General features: G+C 37.6%; 1 protein-coding gene across 1 annotated transcript in view; it reads right to left on the reverse strand.

Annotated features, from left to right (window-relative positions):
* DMGDH (dimethylglycine dehydrogenase) overlaps positions 1–24759 on the reverse strand; it is a 48424-nt gene that overhangs the window by 22665 nt on the left and 1000 nt on the right. The window contains exons 2-9 of the mRNA XM_054185503.1: positions 23642–23807; positions 16555–16653; positions 15129–15293; positions 14473–14677; positions 7584–7832; positions 6171–6369; positions 1078–1247; positions 752–905 (exon numbers count right to left, since the gene is read on the reverse strand). Of these exons, the coding sequence (XP_054041478.1) occupies positions 752–905; positions 1078–1247; positions 6171–6369; positions 7584–7832; positions 14473–14677; positions 15129–15293; positions 16555–16653; positions 23642–23807 (1407 nt within the window). The remainder of the gene's footprint in view (positions 1–751; positions 906–1077; positions 1248–6170; positions 6370–7583; positions 7833–14472; positions 14678–15128; positions 15294–16554; positions 16654–23641; positions 23808–24759) is intronic.

Below are 24759 nucleotides of genomic sequence, written 5' to 3' on the forward strand. Positions count from 1 at the left end.
TATTTTCCTTGGTCTAACATAGTTTAATTATTAAAATCCTTTAACAACAGAGAAAGATATGAGTTGATATTTTATCAACCATTTTGTACAATAAACTGTGAACTGTTCAAATGTTAAAAGAAGTAGTAGTCTGTCATGTAAATTTACAGCATACTTTGTTGCTGAATCATTTATTTGAGTTTAAGGTGTCAAAGGCTTTCTTTCTGAACAGCTGAGTGTGTCTCTTTATTCCTTTATGAGCCTCATTTAGATTGGGACTCCAGTATCCCCGTGGAAAACATTTATTTGCTCCCTGATGCAAGCAAGTAACTAGGTAGGCAGGCACAGGAAAAAAAAAAAAAGGAGGATTGGGCTTCTCCTTTCCTGAAAATTATACAGAGAGGAATCAGCTTTTTAATGAAAACATTATACTGTGTTTCTGATCAAATAATAAGAAAGGGAGAAAAATACAAATTTATAATGATTGTTCTCTAATCTTTTCCTTGAGCTAGGCTGCTCCATGATAGCCCATACCAAGAACAGTTACAGGATACCGTGGTGTGTGTTTTGAAATGTTGGAGTTACCAGAATGAAAGGGATTCTAAACTATATAAAAAACAATAGTGGAAGATCTACCTAATAGATACCTTTAGCTGAAATGAATGATAAATGTATGATTCTTATTAAATTTAACACAGCTGGCCTTTGCTATCACGGCAATTTATCGGGATTTACTCAGGGGGAGAGGGGAGGGAGGTAATCTTTTATTTACTTGTATCCCGTCTCATCTCCAGGTTTGTAGAACCAATGAGGTTGCTCCCATCCTGCATGAAAGCCCATTGAACATTTTGATTTCAGCAAATCATACAGCCCACTGGTTCTCTCTGTTGGTCTCCCAGCAAATCTTTCTTCTTTAGGGTAACCAACTAGAGGGAAAAAAACACAAACCAAAAACCATGGCACACTAAATACTGTACATCATGAAGATAGAAAATATATTAACACACATATATATATAAACAGAGAAATCTAGAAGTAGGCTTTGTTGGAATCCATTTTCAGGATATAAATGCATTTAAAAAAAAAATACCTTCTTACCAATGTTATTAAAACCATAAGATTCTCTTGCTTTGGCTGCAGTGTATTCTGTGGTGGTCCACTTTCCATACCGGTTGGGATCTAATTCTATGAGGTCAAATGGAGGTTCCCCCTCAAGGATCCAGTCACTGAGATACTTTCCTATGCCACCAGCGTGTATAATGCCATACCTTAAAAACAGGAAGAAGTCCTGTAGTGCCAAGTCTGTCTTTATTTTTAAAAATCAGAACTAGCATATACTGCTAATACATGCCCTAAAATGTTATAAATTTTTCCCTCTTTTTTTTATTATAGTTTGTATAGTTTTCCAAGATTACATGTTTTATTGACAGATATTTCTACAGCCCCACTGTCAGCAGCAAAACTCTGTTGCTAATGTACAGCATTTCTGCTGCATGAGGTTACAGCAAACTTGCTCTTTTTCTAAAGTTCAGAATTTAACAATCTTTTCAAGGGACACTAGAACTCTTCAAAAATTAATACTAAAGAAAGTACTCAAACTTCTGACATCCATTAAATACCCTGTCTAGTCATACAACAGCTCTTCTTTTTCAATCAGATTTGATTAAACCAGACTCAGATTTGAAAACGAGACTGAGGCATTCTAGCAGCTACAGTGAATATTTACATTACAGTGACATGAGCAACAGCAACAAAACACAATGAAACACTACTGAGAAAGCTTTAAAGAATCAGGGAACACAGAGGAAATGCAGATAAAACTAGAAAACTTATTTGCAGTGGTGCCAGAGTTGAAAGTGCTTTTTCTCACCTGATTTACCTTCTCTGTTCTCCACTAAAACTACAAAAAGAACTGGTTCCAGAAAGCTTATACTAACAAAATAAACATGTAGAAATTTTCTGCTACCAGCCTGTAGCAAAATCCTGTCCTGTTTCTACATAATGAGTGTGTGAAGGATCAGACCGTGGAGGAGATCTCTTGTTAGAAACCTGCATTAAAGGAACCACACCAGGCAGCAAAGGCAGATGCTCCAAAGTTATGAAGTTATAGATGTAAGGTTTCCTTAGTTAAACACTGGTATATAATTCTAACTTCCAAAATGCTTGACATCTTGACATCCACAGGGAAAAAGCTCTGTGTGAAATGTGCCCCTGCGAGTACTTGAAGTGGACAACTATGGACAAGGACCTTTGTTGCGCTGCAATATGTGTGTGTCACTACTCAGTTTACATATGACCAAAGTCGTATGCCTGAATTACAGGTACCTTAGATTTGGCACCAAAACATTTAATTATTAATACCGAATTATTTCAACCTTTTTATTTTAATACCTTGGTGAATTAGTTTGCCATGTCTGAAAAAAAAAAAAGGTGTGAAAATAGCCTGTTGTCTAGGGAAGATATGAAAATAAATTCTTAGTTATTTGTGAAAAGCTCCAATAAGCACAAGAGAAAAATCCTTGAAGAAATAGCAAGTCTGTCCAAAACCAAGTTTAGATTAGCATGTAGCAATTAAATCACAGACACTCACACTGAATAGTGAAGCTAGAACAAAATTGAATTGCTGTTCATCAACTTTGCATTCTGAATTCTATGTCCTCAATTAAATAGGCAAGGATCTTGTTGGGGAAAAAAAGAAAAAGAAGGATCTAATAATTTAATTCTAATGCATATGCAGAAGACGAATGAATTCAGATTACACAGACAACTTATTTCTGGCATTTCCTAACTGTGGAACGCCTGACTTAATAATATTCATGAGATTACTTTGATATAGTGGGGTTTTATCTGTAATTTATTTATTTATTTATTTAAATAATACAGAAATATCAAACAGTTGCGTACATGAAGTAATTCTGCCAAACACACTCCTTTAGGCTGTTCAGCATAAATATTCAGATTCTCAGCACAAGCTTGTATTACCACAGTTAATGCGGTAAGGATGAACGCTTGTAAACTGCCACTCTTCAAGCAGTACAGAAGAGCTAGCCATTGCTGGAGGCAACTTAAGTAGCCAACGCTTAGTTATTCATGGGTATAAGTTTTGTGACCATGGCTACGATGCCTTCAAGAACGGCTCCAGAAGTTTTAGACAGCTTAAATCTCCCTGCACTGTTCACTGCAGGCAAAACCACAGGGGAACACAGCAGAGAGACCACCATGACTATGGGTAGCAACAGACCAAATACAGTGAAGTTTTCCAGCCTCCGCTGAAGAATGCTGAGCTGATGGCAGGGCAATCCTGGGGCAAGACAGCCCTGTGCTGCGGAGTTGCTACTACAGGTGCAGCACTGCATGTGGGCTCACTGGTCTCAGCAGAGCTCTGCAGCACTAACTGTGTAATCAGTTGATTTTGGTGCTCCTAGCAAGGCCTACGTTATCAGAGATTTTAAATCCCCAGATAATGGGGAGCTGATTGTACTAATACTCCACTTCAGTTCTGCTACACAAACATGAAACACATGCTTTGCAAGGATGGGATGTTACAAGTAGAGTAGTAAAGAGTGGTTCAGTTTAAGAATCCCAATCTTCATATGAGGTTTTAGAGAAATTTCCTTAATGAATACAAACTCTTCTTCTCTGTTTTTCTTCTCTCCTTCCAGTCCCCATCAGATTACCTTCCCCATTGTCCCTGTCCTGTTCTTGGTTTTACTTGTTTATGAGTCCTTGCTTCTCACCTATTTCTGACTCATTCCACTCATTCTTCCTAGGAAATCTGAGTCCTTGCACACCATGGTCCCTTTTATAGTGTCTTTGTCCCAGCTGTAGCAATTTTTCTATCCCATTTCTACATGAAAACTTGTGTTGAGTCTCTGGCTCTGGAATACTACTGTAGATAGAATGCAGGAATCTTAGTGCAAGACCTTGTTCCAGTATTTAAAGGGTGGCTACAAAGATGATGGAGACCCCCTTTTTACAAGGAGTCACATGGAAAAGATGAGGGGTAATGGGTACAAGTTACTCCTGGGGAGAATCCGATTGGACATGAGAGAAAAAAAATTCCACAATGAGCAAAATCAGCCATTGAAATAGTCTCCCCAAGGAAGTGGTAGATTCCCCGGCATTGGACACTTTAAACGTTCAGCTGGACAGGGTGTTGGTCCATCTTGTCTGGACCATGTGGTTGCCAAGAAAGGTTGGACCAGATGCTCCTTGAGGTCCCTTCCAACCTACTATTCTATGATTCTATGATTTAGTGAGCCTCTATTAAGGGTTTATGAGCTGTAACATTTATAAAGGCTTGTGAATGGGCCTCATGGATAGATTTTGTGAAGAACAGCAGAAAGGCATATCTTTAGGATAAAGGTCACTTCTGCCAAATGTGAAGTTCATTCTCAGAAAATGGGGAAATAAGAGCTTTTCAAAAGGAAGACTTCACCCCAAGACACTTAACAGAGCAAAACAACATACTTTCCAAAAATCTCGTTCTTTGGAATGGTTACATTGCTTTCACTTAAAAATTTCAGAATAAAATTCTAGCCTACTCTTGTTAACATTTTCAAAGCTATAAGTAACTGAAAACAGTCTTAAATGGGAAGCATTGAGCAACCTTAGTAATAAATAGCGCTACAAGCTCTGCTAAATATACTTAACTTCTTTGCACATTAAAATGCCTAGCAAGCTGCCAATTTTAGATAATAAAAATCCTCTAAACTAACAGCACTAAGTCCTCTGTCACAATGTCCCTGCTAGTTGACTATGAGATAAGGATTTGCTAATGCACACAAAAAATTACAACACTGGTAGAAACACCGCAGTGACCCACATGCGTAGAACAGAGTCAAACGTCCCTGAAAAGCAAAGCAATCCAATGACAGCAACACAATTGCAACCTGCCTCTAAACATTATGAGAATAATCGAATTCCTGAAATAAGTTTGTTTAAAGAAACTTTAATATATAACACCAGTCTTCAGTTACTCCTATATGGAACTTTGATTCTACTCCTATTGACACCAATGAAAGAAAACAGGCTTCAAAGTCTGTCAGCACAGTAATGAACTTAAACAGTCTTTTTGGTGAAAAAGGACTAGGCAAACCACTTTTGTAACTATAAGTTCTGCAAATGTTACTAAAAGATAAGATATTTTTTGTTTTAAATCCAAGCAGCAAAGGTGAATACCTTTCACAATGAATCATTGCAAAAGTACCTAACCTTTTTATTTTGAGGGCCTTGGAAAGCACGTTAGTGGTACTGCCTTATCTTATGATCTGAGGGTTTGTTTGGTTTGGACTGAAGAAAACTGCAAAAAGCTGAGCTGGATTTTGAACAGCAAGTTAGGCAATTGGAAAAACAGTGTAAACAGAATGTGTTCAATAACATGTGCCTGGAATTGTATTCATCCATCTTGAATCAATGGTCAAACTAAGACAATTTAAGAGAAGTCAGAAGAGTTTTAGCACTGACTTTAGTGGGGCCAGAGCATATAAGACGTAAATCCCATTCGAAGAAAATATAATGGGTAGGAAAATGACACCAGTAAAACACTGATTCCTGTTGTCACACTGCCCTCTTCATTTGCTTTCCTACAACACCCAGCAACACAGTTTTTCAGCTCAACCTTCAACAGTCAGAACCATTACTGTGTTTGCATCCCTAGTGCAGTCACCCAGTATGCCAGCAATGCCTTCTGCTTAGTATGTCTTCAACTCTTCACCCAAAAGTTAGTACTTCCTATTAAAAGTTCTCCCTGTACCACTCATTCTTGTCCAACTTCTGTGACACCAGTTTCTGCATATGCCAAACAACTGTTGAACACCATGTAATTCAAAGCAATACATAAAATGAACTGGAAAGTGTATTATAAACTCCAGCACTTTTATGGCTTTAACTTGCTGCACACACAGTAGCAAGTACTATCCATTCCTTGCTGCTTCATAAAGTGTCACAGATATTGGCCTCCAGAATAAAAAAAGGAAAGAAACTGGAAAAATAGTGAGAGTTATGAAGAAGAAGCATGAGAGAAGGATGAGCTTCTATTATGTAGGAAGTGGTAATTAAGACTATTTCCAATTACATTTTAAATAAAATATGTGCAAAACAACCTCCAAACGCATAAAAATGTGCAAGCTTGAGCTGACTGCCATTTTAAAAATATGACAGACAAAAGCTATCACGAAGAATTTACTCACCCAAAACCAATCGCTACCCAGTAATTTCTGACACCCTGATGTGGTCCCACCATGGGAAGAATGTCTGGAGAATAGGTGATAGGACCCGCAATTGTGTTCACGATGTCTGCTTTTTTCAGAACGGGTACCATTTCCATAGCAGCCTCAATATGCTCCATTATTCTGTCTAAATCAGACTCAAATAGTTCTTTTCCAAAACCTGCACAAATATATGACTCTTATTAAATACTTAATTACACCAAAAATACTTACATTTTAAATACAGTGATGCAATCTACATGTATAAAAGTTCATGGAATTAATCAATAAGTACATTCAAGCCTTTGCCATCCTACATGAGAAAAATGGTGTACATAAATCCCTAGTTACCTGCAGGATCAAGTTTATTGTCACTGCAGTTATACTGTCCTTTATACATATTTGTTTAACCCTAAGGTCATGCAAATTCAACAATGAAGTAGAAAGGAAATGGAGAAACACAGAAACTTCCTTCTATGTTAATACAACCCACTTATTTTTCTCACTATGCCGGCAATTTGAGGAGGGGAAGAAAGATACTGTCTGTGTCAGCTTATGATTATCATGGTGTTTAGTGAATTCCTGGGTGTATTTCACCCTTCAGCCTGAGGCCTAAGCATCATTGAACATCACTCTGTAGAGGGACTTGACACTACTGGAGACAATATGCTCAGGAAGCTATGTCAGCGTAACCCAAAACCCAACAATGCTGATTGGTTCTCCTTAGAAAACACATTGTGTTTTTTTAAAACAGAAGCACTGTTCACTTAATAAAACTTTCTGTCTAGAAGTGAATGGAAAGCTGGAGCCTAGATATAACACACCAATTTTTTTTTTTTTTTTTTTTAATAGGCAGCAATATGACATAAGGATTTTTTTGTACAAAATTTCTATACAAATCTACAGCTTGCTTGCACTTACATCTGATCACAGCATTTTGTCTAAGACATTCCTTTGCTATACCTGTGTTCCAATTTGACAATCACGTTATCTCTGGGGGAAGAGCAAAATTCCAGAGCCCCTGTCAGTATGCTGGAGAGAACTGTAGCTTAGAAAAATCCCTATTCAGTTGCAAAATGCTACATAACACAGATTCAGTGGTTGTATCTAATTACAACACACAGGCACCTGTTCAGAGAGTAGGCTAAGACTATGTTGTAGATGTGTATTCTGTGCCTATTTCCAATAGGCTTTTTTATGTTACATTTTTATTTCTATTCAGTCTTGTCATTAGAGTTATAACTATTCTTTGAAAAAAGGTTTCTGCATTACAATCATGCATTGCAAATATTTTCTATTTTCCACCACATAAGGCAGCACAACAGGTTGGGATTTATACACATTAAAATCTGTGCTAGTGCTTATCAAGTTTAAAGATTTAACAGTCTTCATTACCTGGTGGGACTCCATTTGTTACCCATGAGTCCTGCAGCTTCATCTTCTCCTCACTTTCATATGGACCAAATAAAAGACCATCCCTTTCTTGCCTTAGATAGTATGATCCTTCTAAGTCACGAATCACAGGCAATTCTGTTTTTAGGGCTTTCACTTCAGGGATAGTTGATGTCACAACATATTGATGATGAACAGGTATGAGAGGGTGCTGCAGACCAATCATCTTGCCTATGTCACGGGCCCAGAAGCCTAGAGAAGACAAAAAACAAAACAGAAATATTCAAGCACTAATTTCAGTGAATGGAAAACAACAGTAAAACATTTGCAGGAAGCACTGTGCTTTATGGAATGTGTCAAAGTAATTTTTCTCCATACTTTAAATTTTCAAATTATTTTTCATATTATCCAGCATAATTTTCTGTCCATAATTCCATGTCCTTGTTCCTAATTATACTACTATATATTATCCTAGTATACAGATATTAAAACAATATAATTGGTAAAATATAAATTAGGTTTCTAAAAGTTCAGTAGATAATTCAATTAACAGTCCTACAAACACCTTGGTTTACTTCAGTAAAGTAAGCCTGCAATGCAGTCCTAGCAAAGTCAGAGACACTTAAAAATCAGAATACATTAGCTCACACCACAGGTGTTAACCTAGCCTCTTACTATCAACCAAATGACAGAGTATGCTTTCCCGACAGCAGTCAAGTCCTAACACCCCAATACAGCAAGGCAGTACTTTCAGCCCGCTAACCGTGAGAATTTCAGTTTCTCTCCTCTTTCACATGCATCATGTGACTCATATTAATGTCTCTCACATAGCAATCAATTCATTATGATGTTTGTATCAGTCAGTAGTCAGTGTGCTCTCCAGTAGTTCCCCAGCTTCAAGTTCTGATACAGACTGTGACCAGAAAACGCAAGCAACAATTTCCCTGCCCGTGAAGCCTGTTCAAGGTCCTTCACGTATACCACTAGGCATAAGTTAAAGAAGACCTAATTCTTCTCTGTTAATGTTAAGTTGGTAAGACACAATCACTTAGTGAGGTACCTGTGTAGAAGTCAAGAAGTGAATGCCACTTAACTGCCAAACTTATTAGTTTGGGCTCTGCATCATGGCTCACATCTGCTGTGAGGCTGGAACATACAGACCTGGGAATCAGACAGATACAATTGACTGGGATGTCAGCTGCTCTAAGAAGCTTGGAATATTCCTCAGTCCCACTCTCCTGACTCTTTTGATCAAGGAGGGCAGGTTCAGACGTGGGAATGAAGGGGGTAAATCCAATGAAGCAGGAGTTTCAGAGGAGTCTGGGAGTGAGGGTTGGGGGAAGGCAAAATGGAAGAGGAGGAAGAGGTAGCAGGGCTTCCAAATAAAAGGCTATGTGATATATGGCACCCAGGGAAAGAAGACGGGTGAGTCTGGTTCCTTTGTAACCACCTGATTCCAAACAGTTTATGAAAAAGTATCTCCAGCAAGATTTGCTACCTATCAGAGCTGCCACTTCTCCTGGGACTTAACGCTCATGTTGCCCAGCTTAACATATAACTTTTCTTCCTTGTTGCTGCTTACTTGTCTAACCCAAATGCTCCTACCTCTCTCTTCAATTCCATACTCTCCAAGATCTGGTCAAAATTTAGCTCCCAGGGCCCTGAGGCCACTAAGAGGCATTAATGACCCTGAGCAGCCTCACCTGAGACTTTCACCCACATGCCTGCCCATGAGACCAGAAGCCCCATTTCAGGTCAGCTCAGAGCCTTCAGAACCTGTCTGAGCTGGATTGATTGTAGCTGTACCTGTTTACAGCACAGGTCTGTCACAACCATGCCTGTGCCTGGCCATGGACCTCATTGATCCAGACCCTGATCCGTGGGCTACTTCCCAGCTTGACCTCAGCCCAGTCTCGTCTCTGTGCTCCTGCCTGTTGATCACTGGGCAGTACCTGACCCTGGTTACCGTCACCGGGCCTGTTCCTGACCTGTGGCTCAACCTCCTGGCTCGGCCTCAGCCTGGCATTGTCACCATGGGTCTGCCTCGTGCCTCATCCCTGCAAGCTTGTCTGGAGATCTGAACGGTGGGCTGACCCCCGCTGCTGGACCTGGTCCTGCCCTGTAGGACAGAGCCCTTGCTGGCTCGTCCCCTGCCCTGCCAGCCTTGCTGTCGCGCTTGGCTCCCTCTCTGGCAGGGAGCAGCCGGCCCGTGCTGCTTGCTGACATTAACTTGGGAATACATCCTCATGTCTCGGGCATGGCCTAAAGCCAGGGCAATTAGGAAAGCTGAGTTGGGCTCGGCTGGCCTTGTGCCATTCCCCCATGCCAGGAGGGCTGTCGGTCTCTTACTTAATATTACAAACCAGCCACAGGGTCTACCACCCACAGTTTTTAAAAATGCAGAGTTTCTGAGGAAAATGTTTTCTGTGGTAACTCACTTGACAATTGCTGACAGCCAGGTAAAGCAAGGGAGCTGGAAATCCAGGACCATGACAGATCTGTTGAATTAAAATCACCCTGCCCAGTAAATACTGAAAACGACTATCTGTTGTTCTGCATTTACCATATGTAAGGCTTTTGCTTCTTAATGGCATCCTGACCACTCGGAGGGGACACACTGACAGAACACTTGCGAAGTCAGTTAAATTGGCTCAGGGAAGATCACGCCATAGCCACACCGTGAGTGATCCAAATCATCCTTTAAGGCTACTAAAGCCTGATTTATGCTCCCCTATACAAAAAAAACAACCAAAAAATTCTAATAAAGTTGAATTTCTAGTACATATGCAAGGGTTTGCTCCATTACACATGACAAATATAAATGTGGATTTAAGTGGAGGCTAACAATCTTTAGGGAACTTTTTTGATTTGGACGTTTCCATGTCACCTACAAAGAAAACTATTTTAAGGTGAGGTCAGGTAATTATCAACAGAGGAGAGGAAAAGGTGAAGTAGCAGAAAATTGTATTTCTAGTATTATGCACTGTTTTCCTGCCAAAATTGTTTGCACTTAAAGAGATATCTGGAAAAGAAATAATGCTCTGCAAATGCGCTTCTAATAAATTCATTATTTTGCTTACTCATTAAAACAGAATCAGTGGGAAAATATAGACAGCAAGCACATCGAAGCTCCTCAAAGAAAATAAAAATGGTAGACTTAATTTTAGGTCTTTGAAACTTAACTTTGTTTCTTTCAAAATGATATTAAATTTCTTAGCCATTAAGTTTGCAGAAGTACATTACAAACACAGCTGACTTTAAATTGCTTTTGAATTAAAGGCAAATAGTTTAGGTTTGCTCAAAATCAAATCTTAAATTTTTTATTTCTAAAAAAAATCATACTTATGATAAGTGCTTATTTAATTGCTTAGAATAACAACAGCTGATGTTTACTAAATGAAAAATATTACAGTTTCTCTGTTTAAGGGTTTTGAACAATGTGCAAAAGCTATTGCAAACACAAAAATGGCAAAAGGTCTCTGAAACAAATTCTAATTGGAAGCAGATGTCAAGTTCTATCACACATAGTAGAGATAAATGAATGCATAAATTATATCTCCAGGACATTTGTGAAGATTAAATTGTAGAGATTGCAAACATCTGATGCTGAAATATTTAGTGGTGGTATTACTTAGCATATCTGCTGAACTATGTAATCTGACTATCTTGATTTTAAAAAAGAAAATCTTTCCTCACTACGTATATATAAATGGTTGTATATATGATGTGTACATGTCTGCAAATGTGTGCTTATATACACACACACATACTGTATATATAAACTAAATTCAGTATTTTTGCAGACTTTAATCAACCATTCCATTATAAATAGGATGCAAATCACTTCAGCAGGCTCAGTACCAGTTAGTTCATGTCAGGGATTATTTATTAGGCATCTGCTTTCTTCCTAAATGGAAATCTCACATAAGGAACAGCTAAAGATTGGTTGAAACTAGTTTGTTCCAGTTCCACAGCAGATGTCAGTTGGGGAGTGAGGGGGGACAAAGAATGTAGAGAGCGTTCTGATATGTTTTTCTCTCCTCATATTGCAACATGAGCCTAAAATACAAGCTCTGAATTATACCAGTCATGATCTGTAGTGGAATGAGGCAAGGCTGAGAAGAAGAATGAATGTTAGCTGAGAGAACATTTATAAGAGATGTGTGTTATACAGTATTGATTTCACATCCTTAGCCAGAATGTTAAGCAATATGTGCTTCAAATGTTCATTTTGTCTGAAAAGCTAACTACACAAGAGAATTAACCAAATATGTTGTTGGTTTAATAACTTATTACATAATAAAAAAAGACATGTAAATTTCACAAGGGTGCACTCTAATTTTTGCAAATAAACTTTGAAAAGCATTTACTAGAAAACTCTGCCTAATGTCAACTTGATACATAAGTCAAAGAAAAATACGCACACTACAAAAATATAAGGAAATTACTACATCTGTGATACTTCATCCATATGATGCAGAGCCAATAGTTAGGAATAATGAGCCCCTACAAGCTCGTGGCCTAAACAAGAACTCTGATTGCCAAAATAGCTGCCTTTCCATTCCATAATCCTGGATCACTCCCAGACAAATATATCCATACTGTGTAACAAATGACATAAGGATCCTGTTAGTAACTGAGAGCTTGTGATTTTGTAACTGAGTGCTGACCCATAATTCATGCCTGAAAGCCATGAACTGACAGTCCAAAGGCAATCAAATATTGATGCCTCTTATCTTCTAAGTGCTTGACTTTGCGGTCTAAGTAAAACTCTTTTAATTTGGTTTCCCTGTTTGTGTGGTTGTTTGCTTTCTAAAAAGCACACTGAACTCTTCTAGTCCTCTTTCTCTCCAAAATGTCATTATTTGGCACTCATGAGCATGCTTAGAACCTCAAGGTGAACTTTTTCAGATCCCTGCTATTTTAGCGAGGCTTATAGCAATTGCCCATGTATGGGAGGCATATGATGAGAAAGCAAACTTTTCAATGGGTTCCCCAGTTAGCCTTTCCTGAAAGCCTGGAATGATCTAACACACGTCACCCAGTAAAGGTCATCCTCTCAGAAGTTGGCCCTTTTATCCCACTACCTCCAAATTTCTCTCTATCCCAGTCTTCTCTCTTCCCCATTCCTGCACGTACCGTACTTGCTCTTCTTTTCCACTGTCTCAAACTCTGCTCTTCTTACTTACTTCAGTCCTTACATCCTTCTTCAACTCTTTTGTCTCCGTGTGCAAGCCAGTCTCCCTTGTTTGTCAAATCCTGTCCCACTTGTCTTCTCTTCCTTCCAATCTACACATGTCTACCTCCCCCTCACTATTCCACCAGTCTTTCATGCTCAGACAGCTCAGGCAGCCTCAGTTTTCCAGTATCAGTTTCACACGCAACCATTCATCAAGTATTCTTTCTCATCTTTTTGTCCAAAAAGCTCCAGCTCCAGTTCACTTCAGATCCCTTTTCAACATTTCAGATTCATTTTCACTATCTCTCTCTGTGGTGTCATCCCCAAGTGGTGTCAACCCCTTCTGGTTTGAGCTTCCTTATTCAGCAACTCCTCAAGCACTTAAATGTTCCACTTGCTGACAGTGCTCCCAACCACCTCCAGGAACCTTTCCCAAGCATTTCACTCTCACAGACTATTCCCCTTCCAGTCCAACTCACTCATAATTCCAATTGTCAGCCATTGTTATTCTGCCCATCAACAACAAGAGTCCCTGTCTCACTCCTTCATTTTATCTGCTTTGCAGTAGAAATAGATGCTTTTTTCTTTTCCACTGCCCAGATGTAGAAAGAAATTATAAGGACATATCCTTGCTCTCAGTTCACTTGTCCCATCTGAACAAGAAAAAAAGGTCCTCTTGAGCCACCATAGCTTCCTACTCAAGCCTCATTATTCACCGGTGGGATGTATGAAAGACTCGTGCCCTAAAAATGCAGATATAATTCAGTTTGAGACAGACAAAGTCTGCAAAAATTTCATATGAATGGTAAATATTCAGCATGTTTTCAAAGAACTGAAAACAGAAATTCTTCTACTAGGAAGCAGAAGGCACGCTTCATGTAGGAGGTGCCAACAGTTTCACCAATAATGTATTTTTCTATAACTTGTATAAAGCAGCATAAAAATAAGTGAAGTTTAGATTGAATACAGGTTTTTAGACCTATCAACTCATTTAGGAAAACAAAGACAAATCCAAAGGACTCTTGCCCAAAAGCTCTTTGAAGTAGAAACATCAGTTTGGCTTCTTTAACACAATGAAAAATAAAAATTGCATATGTAAATACAAGCTCCTTTGAGTTAGGAAATTTTTATTACATGAAAAAATGTATTGTTAAGCCAAGTGCATGTTTAAAATACTACTCAAAGGGCAACAAAAATCTTCTCTTTCAAGGATATGTGGGTAGAGCTAAATCTTAGAGAAAGATAATACTGAAACAGGCAGGGTTATCTTACCTGCTGCAAATCCTCAGTCTCTTTGAAAAAACAGCAAAGACATTTCTACTTCATTTGTATGTCCCGTCTCCCTTCCTAAGTAGCTTTCATAAGATTTTAGAGAACCATATGCATAGACAGTAGCCTCTCTTCTACACAACTTACTGTAGACCAGTAAAGGTCACTTCTGCTACTAAAATTTTTCAAGACAGTCTGACTAGTAACTGCTGGAGAATAACCAGAAAGAAATATTTTTAATGCCTAGTCAAGGATAATTAACATGAGAGCTAAATTTCCACAATATTGTAAGTAATATCTGCAAATTACATTTTACCACAAACCAACGGAATGTTCAAAAACATATAGTACTTATTCTTGTAATCCATACAATTCATCACAGATGCTCCATGTCAGCTAGTTTGTAAACCTGAAGAGTATTCAAATGCTTATGTTAAATCCTACCTGCAGTATTCACAATTCTCTTTGCTTGAATTATTCCGAGTGGAGTTTCAACGTCCCATGTCCCATCTGATCGGGATTTCAGATTAGTCACTTGGACAGGGTAATTTAATTGGGCACCATATTTTCTGGCTCCTGCAGCCAAGGCCATAGTGAGAGAATAGGGATCAATATGACCATCTCCAGGGTTATACAGGCCAGCTAAAACCTACATGGAGGTAAAATCCCACAAAATGAAAGAAATTAAAATTTATCAAAATTAACTAATTTTCTAAAAAACACTTTATTTCTTGAATGCAGTAAACCATGAGGAGTCAAATCAAAACAAATTTTCAAAACATATCATAATAACAGGGTACAACTATCCAACGTAATAATGGTCTAAGGAAGTAAAGCTGCTCAGTTCTCCAATGCAATCAAAGGCTGTAATGCTTTAATATTATAATATTATAGATATTATAATAGTATGCACACTGACATACAGTATGCACTAAAATGCATGTCAGTCTGATGTTAGTTTACAATGCATCTTTTTTTCACTGAAAACCAAAAATTTCTTGTACAATTTATATAAAGGAAACACATCTTATGTCTACATAACTGATAGACCAATATTTAATTTCAATTGAAGGTTTTTTTCATAAAATTAGGTTCTTTACCGTATCCATGTTTAATAAGGGAAATAACTCTTGTACTTTCTCAGGCGTGATTAGGTACTGCTCTGTTGAGTGCCAACCAGTGCGAGTCATTTGGTATTTGAATTCATCCACCCTAGTAGGGGTTGAAGCAATTCTGATGCTGCCAGGCTGATGAAACCCCACAGCCTAAAACAAAGAGCAGAAGTGAATTACTGAAAGAACCTTTACTTATCTCCATAAATGCATGTTGCTATGCTATGGGGAGTCTACAGGAATTTTGCCATTGACACCACTGAAAAGAGATTCAAGTAAGTTAGGTGCCCTTGAAGAAATATAACTCACATGTAAGTTCCTAGAGAAAATAAAATCTTCAGAAAAGTTATCAAATTAACTTCCTAGGTTAATACATACTATCTTCAAAACAACTGTAAAAAGCTTTTATTGAATGTCGTGATACAATTATTTTTTAAATTTGATTATAATTTGAATTTATGCACTCATACACTTTGAAAAATAGAATCAGATGTATCTCAAAAATAAATATATAAAAGTTTATATTAAAGTCTATCCCCTGCATAATTTTCTATTGAGAAGAATAAATTTAAATGACCTTTACTGACCCAATGAATAACAACCTGCCTTTTTTTTGTCTTTTTAATAAAGTAGAAATCCTTATATAGCTGGACACCGAATGCTCACTTTCTGGTATACACTATTTACTTCACCTTTTCTATGTTCCCTCACAGGACATTAATATGACTGAATAAGTCTTTTAGTGGAACTCACAGTGATAATCTGCTGTAGTATCTTATCTATCTGAGCAGTAAAAAGAAGAAAAAAACATTTTATTACAATTATCAAGTTTGTAGATGAGTACAGTGAGGATCATGCAATTCTCGCTGCAGTCTGAAGCAAGCATGAGTTTAGTAAATGAAATCTGTATGGCTGAGTGGTGCCAGATAAAAAAGATGACTCCTGTGTTTCTCTGCATACCCATTCCTTAGGTCACTAAATAAAAACACATCTCTGAAAGGGATGAGAAGAATTGCAGCAATCTTCTCAAGTAGAGAGAGCATCATATCAGATGAATTTTTAAGGGGACATGTTTAAAGCAGGAATGTTGATAATCAATCCGTTCATTCCAGGTCCTTGATGCTATTTTAGCTCCTATACAAAGCTAAAGTTGTAGAGTCTCCTGAGTGTCTGAGATGTTTTATGAAAACCATTTTCTTAAACTTTAGAGGGATCTGGGAAACCATCTGAAATATTTAGTGACTAAGCACCAGACTATAGCATAGATATGCAGGCATATATTTCAATAAAAAGGGAGCCTTATGATAGTCATAACACACACATATACAACTTATCAACTACAAACTTTTTTTGTAAGACTATTAGTAAGGTTAGTGTTGATCTGAATTAATACTTAAAATATTAAGGAGATTACCTGTCCAGTCTCTTCTTCCAGTTTTTCATACAGTTTGATGCTGTAATAATGGATTTTCTTCAGGTTTATTCCAGGATGAAAATAAGTAGTTAAACCAGCCTCAAATAAGAAATAGGAACAACATAGAGATATGATTAGAAATACGGTGTTTTCTTTCCCTTCTTCCAACTGTCATTCAGAAAGGAACTGTCAAGATACTGTAAAGAAAAGCAACACATGGATAGAGACAACTGCTACATAATTAAAAATAAAATCCTTTCCCTACTTATGGCATTCTTACACATGTGTTTTCCACCTGTCTTTTCTCATCAAATTTGTCAACCAATGATACTGTTGCAGTTGTTCTCTCCTATGGTTTCCTTTCTTCCTTAAATTATTCAGTTGCCTGTTTCAAATTGTTTGGAAGAGACACACAACTCCATTACTGATCAACTAAATCAACTGATTAACTCTAAATATCCTGTAGTAGGATCTTTTCCTTCTTGCAAATGGACATGGGAGAGAAACCAAACCTTCACAAAGACCAGATCTAACAAGAGTTACTACTTCCCTGGGGTGTGAACAGCAGGGTGGTGGAAGTCAAAATTCTTCTATTCTCAACAATTGTCTCATATGTCAGTTAAAAAGCAATTGCTGCATTTCAGAAGTAGGTTAAGAAATTACTACATGTATTTTGCACATTATTTTACCAGGTCTGACTTTAGAAAGCTGTCAAGCCCATTTCAGTTCATGCAAAGGTAAAATCAAGAAGTTACTACAGCCTCTTCTATATTTATAGAAACTGTTTGCCTGCCTACAACAGAGACAGTTGCATCAATCTAATGACATTCATAACACAGACATTAATTCTGCTCTTCAAAAGAGCAGAATTAAAGTGTTACTGAAGTTTAGCATATGTCTTTGTATCTCCCGAATTTGACATCTCACTAAAACCCTTCTTCCAAGTGAGACAACAGAAACACAAAATTACCTTAGGTTTTCAAGATAAGCAACTACACTGATTGAAATACTTTATATATATATAGTGCACATTTTGCTAACTAAAATAGAGCTTATTCGTAGATTAAAGTTGCTTTAATTAAGGGAGCTAAACACCAGAGTCCACCTTTGACTTCTCCGCCATTCTGAGTAAAAAAAAAAAGCCAGAAATATAACAATGAAAAGTCACACATATAGTAGAGTTTTGATAGTTTCCTTCTAAGTTGCTTAGTATGCATATACATTAACTACTCTTGATTTTAACTTGTCAACTCTGTTCTGTGCTACATATTTTAAGGCTTTAACTTTTAAAGCTAGTGGAATAACTGTATACATATGAGTAACAAAAGCAAGATTTAGTGGTCTTTAAAGATATATTTTAATTCACACTAATTTAATTACCCGAAGAACCTATTAAACGTTACACTTCTCTACAATTAATATCAACATATACTGCGTGAATTAGATCATACATCCTAATTTTTTCAACTATGGCCCCTTCTGACCCATCTTACTTCGTGCAAGTTCACACTGAAGACCGGTTTTCTTCAGAAACAATTAGCTTCAAATTGCTCTTAGCAAATGGCCTACACTCAGATGCCACTTCTGTCAAAAACATAAATCATACTCACTGCCTGAGATGACAGGTACTCAGTACCTTCAGAGCAAGAGTATGATAACTGTCTGGCATTAATGGTTGCATGTCTTTATACTAGCCACAGTGTTAAAAGTTTTTCCTACCTTTCTTTGTGAGGATTTTATTTTCTGATATCTTAAACTTTATATATGATATTGTAGTGTATCACATGACTGAAATGCAAAAACAAACCAATGGTAAAAAGTGCAAAATGAATCATTTACCATTATTATATTTCTGAGTTGTGCCTGTATCTTATTAATAAATTTGGCTCTAGTTTGCTAAGTATATTTGGTATTGTTCATTACCTCAACAATCTGAGTTTAAAAAGTGATCACACAAAATCTGTAGGAGGGAGATAAATCTACTAAGGGCCACATTAAGCACAAAGCAGGCGTGTTTTAATAGATTCAGAAAGTTCCTGGGCTAAATTAATAGTCTGGAAAAATATTGCTTGTCCTTTTCTTATTATCATATTGGATCATCATCATACTGGACACTGTTGGAGACTGGATATTTGACTAAATGCATTTTTTATCTCATTTGATACATGTGCTTTTATGTTGTTATGAACACATTTATTTTAATCGCCTCAGACTAAAACCCAGGGCTGTTTCACTGCAGAATTTGTAATTAAAACTTGTTTGTTTATTAAAAAATAAGTCCTAAGGGACTTTTTTCTGTGTGTATAGAATAAATAAATAAATTAGGGACTGAAAGGCTTACATTTCTTAGCAATGTACAATAACCTATGAGTAATTAATTTACATGCAAATTTTGTCATCTCATATTGTTTTTACTGTCCTCTTTTATGTATGTAAACATTTTCTGGTCTTCTGTTATTTTTCCAAATGTAGTAATATATTTTCCAGATGTAAGGAAATTCCATTTTAGTGGTCACTGTTAGTTAGTAAAGTAATTTTGAACCAAATGAACCACAAATCACTTGCAAGTTAGCTATAAAACCATACACACTCAAGAGCATTTAATTGCAGGAATTAAATCAGAACTTCTGTCTCTGACATTTTTAAGTGAAGAAAAGAATTTTGAACACATTTGATGCCTTTTGGCTTCAGATAACGAATGTTTCTGATTCCAGGACTGCAGCTGGGAGACACCTATAACATGACTGGACTACCTAAAAATTAAGATCATAGATTCATAAAACAATGAGAATAAAACAAACAGATTGAATGGGACCTCTCCAGGTCTCTATTCAACCTCATACTCAAAGCAGGGTCAGCTATGGGATCAGACCAGGTTGCTCAAGATTTTCTCCAACCTCGTCTTGAAAATCTCCAAGGTCAGAGACTACGCTACTTCCCTGGCCAAGTACAGAACTTTGCATTTGTCCTTATTAAATTTCATAAAGTTCCTGTCCTTCCACCCCATCTAGGTCCCTCAGCATGGCAGCCGTGCCCTTGAGCACATTAACTGGTCCTCCCAGTTTGGTTTCAACTGCAAATTTGATGAGCATATAAGTCATCACATACTCCAGATCATTGATAAAGATATTAGACAGGATGTGTCCCAGGACAGACCACTGTGACACTCTACTTATTTCCAGGCTTTGGGTAGAGTGTGACACATTAACCACTACCCTCTGAGCCCAACCATCTGAACAGTCCTTTAACTATCTAGTGGTCCAGCCATACAGATTGTAACAACTTCAGTTGAATACATAAATATTATGGGAGACAGTGTCTAAAGTCTTGCTAAAACCTAAACAAGTGACATCAGCTGCTCTCCCATCGTCTACAAATTCATTCGTTTTATCACAGAAAGCAATCAGGTTGATCAGGCATGATTTACACTAGGCAAATCTACGCTGACTGCTTCCAATCACCTTTCTTCTCCTTTATGGGCCCAGATCTGACACTCACTACATGATCTCCCAAGAACAAAAGTATGGCTAGCTGGCCTTTAGGTCCTCTGCTCATCCCTTTGGCTTTTTCTAAAGATGCCTATGTATACCCTTCTCCAAATGTTGGACACCTTCACCGATCTCCCCAGTCTTTCAAAGGTGATATATCTGTGGCCTTGCAATGCCATCAGCAGCATTCTTGGATGCAGCCCGTCTATTCCAATGTATGTGCATAAATCAAGTTCTCCCGGTAATCCCTGTCTTGATACTCATCCACTGCTGGTAGTTTCTCTTCTTGAACCCTGCTCAGAGGCCTGAGAAACGTTGTCAGTGAAAACTCAGGCAAAGGTGGCATTGAGTACTTCAGCATTATTAGTACACATCATGACTAAATTACCCACCTCATTCAGCAACAGTCCTGCGTTTTCCTTGTTCAGCCTTTTACTACTGATGCAGCAGTAGAAGCTCTTCTTTTTGCCTTTAATGTTCCTTACAAGTCTTAACTCTAGTTGAGCTTTGGCTTTCCAAACATCCCTTTCATATGCCCAGGCAATTTTTCTAAATTGCCCCTTTGTAGCCTTTTTCTGCTTCGACCTCCTGTATACAGCGTTTTTGCTCCAGAAGCGAGTCAAGAGCTCCCTGTCTGGCCCAGCTGGCCTCCCAATGTGTCTACTTGTCTTCCTGAGTTTCAAGGTGAATGATTCTTGTATTTGAAGGAGATTTGCTCTAGGTTTTGCTCTATTTTTATAAGCCAGAGATTTTGTTATTGTAGGTGAACATAATCTGGGAAAATAATTTTAAGAATGGCCACTTTGCTATGAGAATTGACACAGAGATTTTAAAGCATTTTTATAGGTGAAATTTTTATATGTTAAAATGTTTATGCTCCAGTTTTGTTCTATTCCAATCTGTTTCAGATTTTATACTAATGCCATTACTAAATTACCATTCTGAAGGAAAATGGTATTAAGAGTGTTATGCCCTATATTCTCTCTTTTTGCAAGTTTGACCAAGTTGTAACAAGTTTTTGTTTGTCTTGGCTGTGCTTTATTAACTGTCAGCAGCAAGATCAGTTGCATGTTGCAAGAAAAAGGATCACATGACAGAATGATATGTTAAGCATTTTCTTAGAAAACACCTTTTAAAAAAGTAACAACACAAAAAATCTATTTGCTGAGTGAGTTTATATGCCTTGTTCAGTCCCTAGGGTTCAGTCCCTTCAGTGAGACTGCAAATGATCTGACCTGAAGAACAGTACAACTTCAAGAGTTCTTGAAGCCTAAGACTTGACCTAATTTACACACATATAACTACCACTTTGTCACTGTTAGATAGGTATAAAAATGAGCAGCACTTGCTCTGTTATTTATATCTTCTTATTACTTATAATATAAAAATGTGCACACTTTCTGTGCTGTTTTAATAACACACATGAAATTTATCTCAGATCTGAGAAGTGGAAGAAAGTTTTGGCAGCAACATTAGCAGGAATACAATTTATATGAAACACGATCCTGAACTCTGGCAGGACTTACTGGACTGTGAAAGAGGGTAAACGTGCTATGGTACAGCAACATCTGAACCAGGCTTTCAACATTTGTGGCTGCAGGCAGTATACTACATGCCATTTCCATGTGCTAATTATATGTGTAATTTTTATGTGTATCTAGTATTGTATCACAGTGAGGAAGCCACTGATGAATGCACAGTATCTAGTATAGCAAAGAAATCTCAGTCACAGTTTTGATCTTTCTCATCACCTGAACCAGACTTAAGATCAACTTTTTCATCTTCAGACAGAGCACTCCAATACTGAGTTCAATGAAAAGAGACAGTATACCATATAGTTTACCTACTAGTTGTCCATTTTAACTTCTCCCATAACTAGGTGTTTTGCTGTGTTAATCGCATCAAACTCTGTTGCAACAGGTGCCACAAGGCAGTCCTCTCAGTAGTGGTAGCGCAGGCATTTTCTCTGGAGTGCTCCAGGTCCCTCCCTACCTTTGAAACAGAGCTCCTCACTGAGTGCTCCACTGTGGCATTCACTAAGAAGTAAGTGCAAAAATATGGAAGGAGAGGTTGCTTTTACATAGTTATGAGCAATAAGCTAAAGTGAGCAAGTATAACAAGAAGAATAAAGAAAACATTTAGTAACAACCCCCATTCATGATTTTGGTTCCTTATTCAATGAGGGGATTTTAATTTTCCTTACACAGATATTGTTCTGTATATGCCAGTGGGTAAATAGAATTCAGTCGGTGCCTCACTCATATACTTAACTCCAAGTATTTCTCTGAGCATTTCATAGTTATGATTCAATACACAAGATGCATGATCTGACGCTTTGCATGGTGTTGCTTTGTTCACCGAACTACATCAGCTGTGGTATGACTCTGTCTAAGATGTAAATACTGAATTTTGTTTTTCCTATCTCTATATGATGTGTTTTCTTTTGCTTTATTTGTTGAAAAGCAAGTAAAATGAAGTATAAACCTATTTACGTGTTTCACGCAGTGATTTTTTTTTAAATTTCCTTTCTTACTATTTTCTCTCATAAGGCCCCAAAACACACAAAACATCTGCACTAAGATGAAGCATTTCAAACTTCAGACTTCCTCCCTGGGAGAAGTATGAGAATACAAATCAAATATTATCCATCTGAGTCATCCTCCTTAATTTGTTCTTGAAAGGCCCTCAGATACTCTACTTACAAGTATTGCATAAAGCTCTATTGTATTAACAAAGTAGTTCTAGAGACAGCAACCTGTTGGGTTTTTACTCTTTGTATTGCTACACGCAGGGATAACTTTCTCCCATTTTCAGTTAAGCGTAGCTGGAAATGAATGGAAAAAGCATCTGTTATTGTGGCAAGCTTTATTTCATTTCGTTACACTGCCTATTCCAGACACTGACATAGAAAATATGTAATTACATACATTCATGCTGTGCACAAGTACGTCCATGTGATTAACATTATTAAAGGACGTGTTCCCACCCTGTCATTATTACATACATGTCTTTTTAGTTCTTTTCCTTAGAGTACAGACAAACACTCAGCCTTAAAAAAGCCCACAGTGTACAGTTGATGAATGCTCCTCCAAGATTTTGTGTAATATCAGCGGTGGCAGGCAAGAAAGCTCATGTCTCTAATCCTCTTTTTCAGGATGGCACATATACAAAAAATAATTACACATACAATAATGCCAAATTTCACATTTCTGGTTTATGCATGCCAGTGCAACCACTTCCAGTTATAAAGTCTGAAGTATAAATCAGATTGCCTTAGAAGGCCCAAGTTAAAATCAAGTTTAAAGTCTAAACCCAGTTAACTGCCAAAAATGTGTAATAATGTTAGCTTCCAGTAATTTCAAAATACAGTATTTGTCCCAATTTTTACAAATGAGAAAAGTGTACTATGGATAGCTGAACTAACTTTTTAAAACTCATACAGCCAATCTATAAAGAGCTCAGTGTTAAAGTTTGTATGTATAAAATAACCAAGATAGTTAATCTCTGGAAGGCCAGGGAATAGAAAGGTAATGAAACTCCCTTCACCATTAGATACACAAACGGCTGTTAATCTGAGAGATTAACAAAATATTTCTTACTGCATGCCAAGTAGATCCTGCAGTGAGCTCAGATTTTTCTAGCAGAACAACATCCTTCAAGCCAGCCTTAGCCAAGTGGTAGGCTAGACTCACACCAACACAACCACCTCCAATGATCACTGTGTCTGCTCTGTCCTTCCCCAAGGAAGGAGATGAGGTTTCTTTCCTGGGGGGAAAAAAAGCCACAACAAATTACAGACAGTTACAAAAAGACAATTGCACTTTTGTCCATGTCTTTTGTTTACTGCTCCAATCATAATATAACTTTGTGCTTGCTTGGAGTTTACAGACACCTAACCTGTTCACTATTATCTTCTTTTAAAGTAAATGGTCTAAAAGGGTCATATACATACACCGTAGTAACACCAAAAACAAAGCAAGTTTGCTTCCACTCACAACTTTAAATCTTTGCTATTTGTCCAATATATCCTTATATGTAGATCCTATTTCTCAATAAGAAACTGCACCCCCAAAGTGACAGTGTCAAAACCAGAGTTTTCGGAAGTGCTAAGGTATAGGCATCACAAAGGGAGCGTCTTTAAAAAATGCCTACTTAGTAAGACCCCTTAATAAATTTCTAAAGCCAATGTCAGCAGACTACATCAGTGTATGTGTTCATGAACAATGAAACTTAGTACTTATTTTCATGTTCTGTCTATTTTGACATGTTCTACTTTGATGAAGTCAAAACATTATAGAAACAGGTTTTTGTCAATGGCACACACCTGCTACTACACCATGCTGCATTTCCACAAGTACTTTAATCCAGCATAAACCAGAACTGCTGCCACAGGCAGCCCCATTCCCCTCCATCTCATCTCATCCTCCTCTCTACTGCCCCATCCACAGACAGCCAAGCAGCAAGCCAGATCAGGAGATGTATCCCAATTTTAAAAAGGCCATTTTTTTGGATGTGAGACAAGGCAGGGCCTCTTAATACAGTAGCAGCACAGACTACTGTGAAATCACGGTGCTCTCTCCTTTCAGGACAGTTAATCAACACTCAATTTTATCTCCCCCCGGCCCTTGTACATTTCCTTTTGCAGCTTCTCTGGCAAAAGGCTTTCTAATGTGTAACTAGTCTTCCAGCCATCCTCCACTCAGAAATCAAAGCTATT

This window comes from Rissa tridactyla, chromosome Z (assembly GCF_028500815.1).
Source record: "Rissa tridactyla isolate bRisTri1 chromosome Z, bRisTri1.patW.cur.20221130, whole genome shotgun sequence".
NCBI lineage: Eukaryota > Metazoa > Chordata > Aves > Charadriiformes > Laridae > Rissa > Rissa tridactyla.